Consider the following 9,383-nt stretch of genomic DNA (forward strand, 5'->3'; position numbering starts at 1 on the left):
CAACCGTCCCGTCTGGTATTCAGAGGAAATATTACGGTTTCTTATTGAGGTGAAAAGGAACAGTTTGTCCCGTAATTCAGCTACAATGGAAAAGGCACAAAGCTGGAGTTATTCTGTGTCTTTGCTGCACAGCTGCCTCTTCTTCTTTCATTCTCCCCCCTCCCTCTCCCGTTTCTACTTCAATCATGAAACTGATCAATGATCAGCTGATCGGCTCTCTTGTTTGTTTATCGCCCACTTTGCGCCGAAAGAGGAAACCAGCGGATGTCGCGCTAAACAACAGCAGCACGTTTAAGCTTGATCAGCTGTTGTTAGAATTTATTTAATATTAATTTCTAGTATCAGCTGATGTTTGCTGGAGCCACAGCTGTAAAGCTGCTGGTCATGATATGGTTTGGTTATGTGGTGAGAGGGAAACATGAAGATGAAACCAGGAGATGTCCTTACTGAATCATCAGAGCTGTGATGGAGAAACAGGTTTACCTTTTAGGTGACATGAATGAGTTGAAGGGAAGTTATGAACTGTTTCTGAGAGACAAATAACACCAGGATCCTTTTCTAAGCAGCTGACAGCTGGTAACTGTGCAGGTGCGGGTCTAGCAAAGTGTTGCCAGGGGGCCAGGTAGGGCATTAACAGGGAAAGGGGGGCACAAAGAAATACTTTTCTTTCTTATTCTCATTTAAAATGTCTCGCTTTTAAAAAATAATTATCTGAGTCTTGCAACAAACGATTGATAGATTGATGCATATATACCATCAGAACAGTGCACATCACTGTCACAACAGTGTTTATTATCATTCAAAGGCTTTATGATTTTTCCTATAATGGTGGGCCGGTCTCTAGTCAAAATGCCCGGGCCAATTTTCTGTCCCAGTCCAGCCCTGTATGCAGCTCATCTGCAGTCTGGTGTTACCCACATCTTCCTATTCAGAAGGCAGAATTTCCGAGTTCTGAGTACAATCGAAAGCACCACAACTGCAGTTTTTGTGTTGGATGTAAAAGGCGCACATGACGCTGTGACGTAGGCTAGAATCATGGCAGCAGTCAATGACGGTCCAGGCGTGGGATTTCTCTCGTGGAAATGTGCACATTATCTTTTCCTTTCTATTGGTAGGTGGCACAGTGCACTTGTGGCAAGTAAGCAAGCTAGAAGACTGGCATAGTTATGGAAGCAACACATTAACAAGAGAATTCTGAGTAAAACCAAAGTTACTTTCCCTAGTAACTAGTTACTTTGAAAGTAACGAGTAACTTGAAGTAACTGAGTTACTTTTGAGAGAAGTAACTAGTAATGTAACTAAGTTACTATTTTAAAGTAACTTACCCAACACTGGTGATAACGAGACTTCGTTAACTAATGCATGATGTCCATAGAGCCTCAGCCACTTTTTATACAATTACAATTAATCAAAGAATGCTTTCAGACATGTAAATGATTGTTTATTGGGCCCAAATGTATTCTGCAGCAGGACAAAAACCCCAAAACACAGCCATAGTCATTAAGAACTATCTTCAGTACAAAGAAGAACTGGAAGTGATGGTTCGGCCCCCACAGAGCCCTGATATTAACATCATCGAGTGTGTCTGGGATTACATGAAGAGACAAAACGATGTGAGGATGCCTACATCCGCAGAAGATCTGTGGCTCATTCTCCAAGAAGAATTGTTGCTGTTTTAAAGGCAAAGGGTGGCCACACCAAATATTGATTTGATGTTGATTTCTCTTTTGTTCATTCACTGCATGTTGTTGGTTGATGAAAAATAAATGATTAACACTTCCATTTTTGAAATCATTCTTTATTTATAGCTCACCTGCCTAAAACGTTTAATTTAAGAATTAAATGATGATATAAATATGACCATATTTTTTTTATTCTGTATGGATTTTTTTTCTTTATTAGAAAAAAAAAACAGCAGTTGTTGTATAATCAGGCATATTAGGTCCAAACAAGTCCAAAGCAGTATAAAACAGTAACAATCAGCAACATTTAGGTCTTCTTTTGCCTCTCTGTTCTACATTTAATCTGTGAACATGTACATTTATAGCGTGCAATTACAGAACCCCACTGTGGTAAGGACTCACCAGCATGTACAGACAAGACCTGACGCGACACACCCTCCCCAGTCTATAAACACACTGCTGTGGGATACATATTCTGGATACCTCACGAAGAGTAATAACCTTTTGTTGTTGTTTTGTAAAATTTAATCAGTAACCATCGCTTGCCTTGGATGTTTTTTCTGCTTGGCCACATATCTTTACACTTCCAACATATCAGCAGATCTTTCCAGAAAACCTGAAGTTAATTTTAACACATTGTAAGAATTGTCCTCAAAGCTGCAATAAACATGCAAACAGAGTATTTTCATTTAATATAATTAAATATTTAAGTGCTTTTGTTTGTATGAAATATGCTATGAAGCAATAGCTTTTACCTAAAAACTGCAGGTCATCCACTCCATTTCATAGGACTAAACAGCAGTGAAAGATTAAAAATTCGTCTAAATATACATTTAGTAGCACACACACACACACACACATATAAAGAAACATTTTCTTTACTGACAGTTCACAGTACTAGTAAGCATGAGTGAAATCATCCATTTGAACCAGACTTCACACACTTTGCTTTTTGTAACTCTGCAATGTCTCTAATGTTAATTTAAAATTGGCTTTAAGAAAGTATTGCCTTATCATCATGCCATCACATTCTCTGCCCTGTTATTTAGACTTCTAAATTTAAGATGTCTCTTAATTCTGCTGATTGCATGCTAAAAAGGGGGAGTTAAAAGGTAACACAACCTCTGTTACTTCTTTAAGGGAAAAAAATGGATTCAAAATAATTCAGCATCCTATTGGCACTTCTCATTCTGTACACGTTTTAAAGAATCAGATTTTATTGTATATGTCCAATGTTTCTCAGTGTAAACCAATGTTTTATTGCTGTCTTTCTAAGTTACTGCAACATGCAAAGCAGAGTTCTGATTGTGATGATCCGATACCCATCAAACCAGTGCATAAGCACTTCTTTTTTAAAGCCATTTTTAAATACAAGCAAAAGAATTTATAAAAAAGCAAACTGGGAAAAAATATGAAGACTTTATTTTTTCTAAATTGGATAGAAAGTGTCCACAGGCGGCTCACTAAAGTCAAACATTTGTTCAACAATATGGCTCTCGTTGTCTGACTGTTGCTCAGTTGTCTCCTCTGTTGTCAGTAATGGGAGCTGCTGTTGGAATCAGCACCGTAAAGCACTGATCGCATGTTGGTGTGGCATTGACAGATGGGGTTGGCGTTGCTGGAAGGGGCGTCGTCTTCATCACAATTGGTTGGTCAGTACCCATTGTGCTTACTTCAGGAGGGACTGTACTCCCCTCTTCAACAGTTGTCATCGCAGTAGAGGTCGTGACTGGCGTGGTCACTTCGGGATCGATAATCTCCTCAGAGGACAACCCCCCCTCCTCAGATGATTGACTTTCTGAAGATTCGCTGGAGCTCATGGAGTTGAAAGCATCCCCAGTGAACCTGTGGTGATAATGTTGGATTTTGTGGTCGGGGATATCGGCATCATGATGCCTTCTGAAAGCCATCTGTGGTGGGAAAACCAAATAATAGAGACAATACCCTCAGATTCTGTTAAATAAGCAAAAATCTGTGTTTGTCTGACAGAAAAATATAATTTTGATGACGGTGTTAAAAGGTTTAAAAACACTTTTAATGTAGCCCCACAATTCGCCGAAACATAAATTTTATGTCCCTTAAAGTTACAGAGAAATGTTTTAAAACGATCCCGAAACAACCATTAATCAGCACAGACTTCTTACACGCTACTGTCACATTTGGAAGAAAACATCATTCAACGTGAAAATATCCCAACAAAGACCAAATGTATGAATAGAATTTTTCATTTAGGACAGGTTATAAATGAAAAAGATGGAAAATTACCTTACTGTGATATAAGTTGAGGATAAATGCCACGATGAGGAAGTATCATAAAATAAATTGAAAATTTCAAAAAAATGTTTTTTATTCATAAAAAAGGTAGATTGAAACTGGTTGAAATCCAGTAAACAATCTGAATGCTCAAATGGACTAAAATCCTTTGCACATAATCCTGTTTGTTTTATATAAACATTTGCGTGCTGTTGGATGTGTGGTTTGGGAGTATGTAGGCTGTAGTTGTTTGGATGGCACTAATCCCAAAGTGTCATCCCAAATCATAGCGTGTATAAAAAGATGGACATATCCGCTGTGACGCCGCCCACTGGTTTGTGAAACCCCGCCTTTAAGCCTTGTGGCTGAGCATCTTGGTGTTTTGAAACAGGGCGGGATGAGGGTTTATCTGCTCATAAAACCAAGGGATACACATCTGTATGATAGCTATGCTGAAAATTACAGAGTAGATCAGCACAAAGTAATTTACTGAGCAAACTTCATGTTTTGTGTTTAACCTAGTGGTTCAAACCTTAAAATCAGCAGCAAAGTACATCTGACTTCTTTTTGAAACCAATGGAGTCACTCCCCACTGTTCATTTGAAGGACTGCAGAGTGATGTCATGTTTCAGACCAAGACCTATGCCAGTAGACACTATGCATCCCAAAGTGTTGGCTAGTTTAATCAACTAATTACTCAAGTTGAGGGTCACACATCCCAAGGGGCACAGCTTCCTGTAACGCCAACAAATTGGTAGAAATCTATGAAATGCGGTTGAGTTCAAGTAAAAAGTGGAATAAAATGGAGAAACTCAAGTAAAATATAAATATCTCAAGTATCTCAAGCTGAGACAGATGGCAAGAAAACAGCTTAAGTGAGGAAGATAAGAGAAGTTTGCGGTTCCTTTGCGGGTTAACTTACTGGCTTGGCAGATGTTGTTGTAAGAAGGGCGATGACGAGGGCGGTTTTCAGAAGTTCCATTTCTGATTGATTGCTGTCTGTGAAGGAGGGAAACCACAGAGAAAAACAGTCACACAATCCAGAAACAAGACACTCTGACAGGGTGGGCATGACGGATGTACACCGAAACGTGTTATAAATGAAATTAAAATTTAATTAACAGTTGTTCATAGAAGCAGTTATCATCATCAAATTTTATAAAGTATGAATTAAAAAACAAAATACAATCTGTTAAACTAATAATAAGAAGAATAAAAGAAAAAACTCACCACTTTCTGGTCTGTAGTTTATAAATTCTTTTAAATCCTCTGTAAAATCAATCCAACTCTCTGCTGCTGTTTGTTGTTTATCAGTGTGCAAAGGTGTGTGACTTCAGTGGAGACAGTGGCTCATATATACTGCCTGGCAGAGAGCTGGGCTGGGCATGGCTGTGACGAGGACCTGAGAGAAGGATTGAGTAATACTGTGTTTTCCAGGGCCAGAGTGAAAGGGAGGGACAGGACAGAAGGTTTTTAGCACACAATATAACTCACCAAAATGCTACAAAATTAGCACTGAGATTATTTATCGTGTCTGCTGAGTTATGAGCTTTACTGGCAGATGCTTGCATTGTTTTGATGATCAGAATTAAAGACGGGCTCTGAGTCTGTGTAAATACCTTCTTGTAAATGAATAATTACACCTCAATGAGTTTAACGGGATATACAAATGGGAGCTCAGCGTGAGGGGTTGAAATTGGATTTTGCTCCAATTTCAAACCCTCACTCTGAGCTGTCTTTTTATTTATCATTAAATCATTAAGTCTGTTAAATCTAATTTCATGCAAACACTAAGACCTTTACAGAGTGTTGGAGCTTAAAGAACATTTTGCTGTGATCTTTAATCTGTGATCTTTAAAAGTGTTAGCAGGTGTCGTAAAAGGGGGTATGTTAGGCACAAGGGGGTGATGAAGGTTAAGTAAGTAAGCAGGATGTGGAGCAACAGTTTTCTGACCGTCGTGGTTTAGTTGTAACATAAAAGGAATGTAAAGGGAGCTCCCACCAGAGGCATTTGTTTTGGATTTTTCGGTTTGTATGGAGAATAATTGTTTTCCTTTTTTACATTCACCTTGTTTTTGCTACCGAAAAGCATACAAGCGATTCAAGAAGAGCACGAGTCAGAAACTTTACGTCCTGCAGAAGCGGCAAAGAAGGACCGAAGGTTGCCGCTACACAGAGCATTGCTTTTGTTATTCAGGGACGGTCAAACTCAGCTGTAGTTAGCATCTCTGTCAATTCAGTTCAATTCATTTTTATTTATTTGCCACAAAATCAAACAACAGTTGCTTTATATTGTAAGGTAAAATCACCCCAACAACCATATTACCGCCTATGGCCACAGTTCATGTAAAACATGCAGTCATCATGAGAAAACAAGTAAAACACCAAAATAAATAAATGCAAATCAAAAAAGTCAGATTTATTTCTGTGCATCCTCTTCTATGCCTCCCATTAACAGTGTATATAAAAGATGGAGAAAGCCACTGTGATAGCACTCGGTGGTTTGTGGGTCATGTTTTGAAGCCTTGGCTTGATTATTTTGGTTTCCTTATTTTTTCCTTTGCTTGAACACAACAATCCAGGGTTAGCTCTCTGAGTAACTGAGGACACACTTACTGGAAACTTATATATATATATTTTTTTTTTCTTTTTTGTGTCCCGTTTGGATCTATAGCCATCAGAATTGTTGTCTTAAGGCCAAGACAGATGCCAAGCGGATTTATTTTACCAAGTGGATCATCATGGCCTTGCCATATTGGTCCATTTGATTGACCTTTATTATAATTATGAATTCATTTTATTTTCAGATGCTACAAACGGGACAGACATGACTGGGGGATAGGACAGGGAGAAAGAATGAAAGAAAGAGAGGGAGGGAGAGAAAGAAAACCAAAGGGGAGAAGAGACAGTGAGAAGGGGGGGAAGAAAGAAAGAAAAAAAGAAAAAGAAAAAAAACAACACCTGGATCACCTGTATGGAGAAAAAAAACAGAAGAGAAAGCAAACAACAAAGAGCAACATAATAAAAAAAACAGCACCATCACAATAAACTAGCTAGCAGTAGATATCAGTAGATACTAAATAATAAACGATATTGTGCAGCACGCAAGATAGACAGCGCACAATGTGCTTTGAGGCAGCAGCCAAGAAAGCTGTAGTCCGCGTCTGTGAACACCCGTGTGTACACCTGTGTGCATACCTGTGTGGATCAGCATGCTTGTATTCAAAAGGTTTCTCCATGTAACGATCTGCTAGGGAGTGTGGGGAGCCACAGCCCCGTCCACCAGGGTATGAAGCAGGTATGGAGGAGATCCAGGCCCCAGATATCCAGAGGCCCCAGAGTACAAGGACCCGAGGAGGACCACCAAAGGGGGGGGGACCGTGCCACCCTCCTGGGAAGAGCTGAGTAGAACCCCAAAGGAGAGGTCACCCCGCAGCTACGGAGCAGAGGCCAGAGGGGGTTGCAGTGGCGTGCCCGCGGGCTCTGCTGGCAGCCAGCTGTGCCAGAGAGGACCGAGCTTCAAGCCCAGAGGCCAGAGGCCTGAGGGCATCCCACCCCCCGGAAGGAGCCCAGCCGGGCCACCAGGAGTGAGCCGGTACATACATGAGCGCCCAGCCCCAGACGACAAGGACCACCAACACACCAACGTCTGAGGGCATCAGCCACCGGCAGGGAGTGTGGTGAGGGGAGATAGGCCTCCATACTTTAGAGGGCCTGAGATGTACCCAGAGAGTCTAAGACCCAACCTGACATATAGACACAGACGAACAGGCACACGTGGACACAGACGTGCATTCCCACCCCATATGCACAACCAAATACTCGGCACTCACCCAACGTGTAGACAGACACAAATAGACACTGCACAGACAGTCGCACTCCCCAAACATACTCTATATCCCAGGTCCAGGTACCCCCGCCCTCAGAGGGGCAAGCCGCACCTAGACCCAGGAGATGTAACCCTTCTCTCTGGGGTGGAGGCAAGCGGACCACCTCCTTATCTGCAGTAGCAGGGAGGCCCCGCATCCCAGACCCCAGTCTGACGGCCAGCACCTCCTCCCAGCCCGCTCATATGTAGTGTTGCTGTGTGCTGTTCTAAAGTGCATTTAAAACTCAGGAGAGCATGGTACTAGCTTCCTCTCAGAGAGCAGCACGGCTCTTCCTGAAAACCCTTAGTGTCTAAATGCATTTAAAATTGAGGGTAGGGCACCAGCGCCAGAGGTGGGTTGGAGTACACCGACCCTCCTCTGGATGCTGTAAAACGTGCCCACCCCCAAGGCCCTATATGTATGTGTTATGTGAGAGTGTGAGTAATGTGGATGTCTAGGTTGCCGAATAAAATTGAGGCACATATATTTTTTAAAAATTAATTTAACAATTTAAATTTACATTTTTTATTCTTTATTTTTGATATCTTTTTGTCTTTTATTTTAGTAAATTTTTAGATTAATTTGTCTTTTTTTGTGGGCATTTGTGTCCAGGCAATGCGTACCTCACTGTACAATACCTTGTGCAATACTTTTTGTAAATAGTCAACAGTGCAATAGACTCAATACTTGAAATGTGCAATTCACTTGTATTTTTATTTTTTATTCCTATTTATTCTATTTATCCCCTTTGTATATTTTATTTATATTTGTCTCTGTATTTATATATGTGTGTGTGTGTGTATATATATATATATATATATATATATATATATATATATATATATATATATATATATATATATATATAACAATTCTGTAACTGTAACTTCGGTCGTTGCTGTGCTTTTTTTTGGAAGTCGAATTTCCCAGAGGAACCCACCCGAGGGATTAATAAAGTTCTATCTTATCTTATCTTATCTTATCTTATCTTATCTTATCTTATCTTATCTTACCATTCACAGATTTTTCACTTATCTGTTGTTTGCTCTATATAATATCTGATTTTCCTTTGGATGTGATTAATCATGAGACTGTTATAGGTGATTTAGGAGGACGCTGCTTAGTGTTTAATTATCTGATAAAGAGCTGGTATGCAAACAACATCACTAGATGTGATAAATAAGTAATATGGATTTCTGCAGAATGCGAAAACATTATTTCATGGAAAAACTGTTTATTAAATTCACACATTGGTTCAATGTTCCCTCTAAGCTGCGCACGTGCGCAATTGCGCACTGCTGGCACGGTCTTTGCGCACAGAGAATCAGAAAAAAAAAATCTAACCTGAATTGAAATTAAAATTAAAACTTTAACAATTCTGTTTTGCAGTGTTAGTCAGTGAGTGACTGGCTGCTCCCGTATGGGATTAGAACGATGCCACCTTATCCCATAGTCCAGCCAATAATACGATTCACATTCGTATATAGGCAGCTAGTCAACGTCGTTGACAGGCTATGATAGCGTCCTCGTGTGCCGACACCGGTGTTTTAGCTAGCAAAGCGGCGTGGCTGATGTGGAG

General features: G+C 40.2%; 1 protein-coding gene across 1 annotated transcript; it reads right to left on the minus strand.

The window, feature by feature from the left end:
• Positions 1-3,196: 3,196 nt before the first annotated feature.
• LOC146628646 (uncharacterized) lies at positions 3,197-5,212 on the minus strand. Its single transcript, XM_085357974.1, has 3 exons — positions 5,166-5,212; positions 4,858-4,934; positions 3,197-3,592 (listed from the first exon to the last, which is right to left on the minus strand). The coding sequence occupies exons 2-3, from the start codon at positions 4,915-4,917 to the stop codon at positions 3,197-3,199; spliced, it is 456 nt and encodes a 151-aa protein (XP_085214100.1). The 5' UTR covers positions 4,918-4,934; positions 5,166-5,212.
• Between the last annotated feature and the right edge of the window lie 4,171 nt (positions 5,213-9,383).

The sequence above is a fragment of the Diplotaxodon limnothrissa genome, linkage group LG7, assembly GCF_057381915.1.
Source record: "Diplotaxodon limnothrissa isolate DT_005_m linkage group LG7, D_limnothrissa_male_GT1.1, whole genome shotgun sequence".
Lineage (NCBI taxonomy): Eukaryota > Metazoa > Chordata > Actinopteri > Cichliformes > Cichlidae > Diplotaxodon > Diplotaxodon limnothrissa.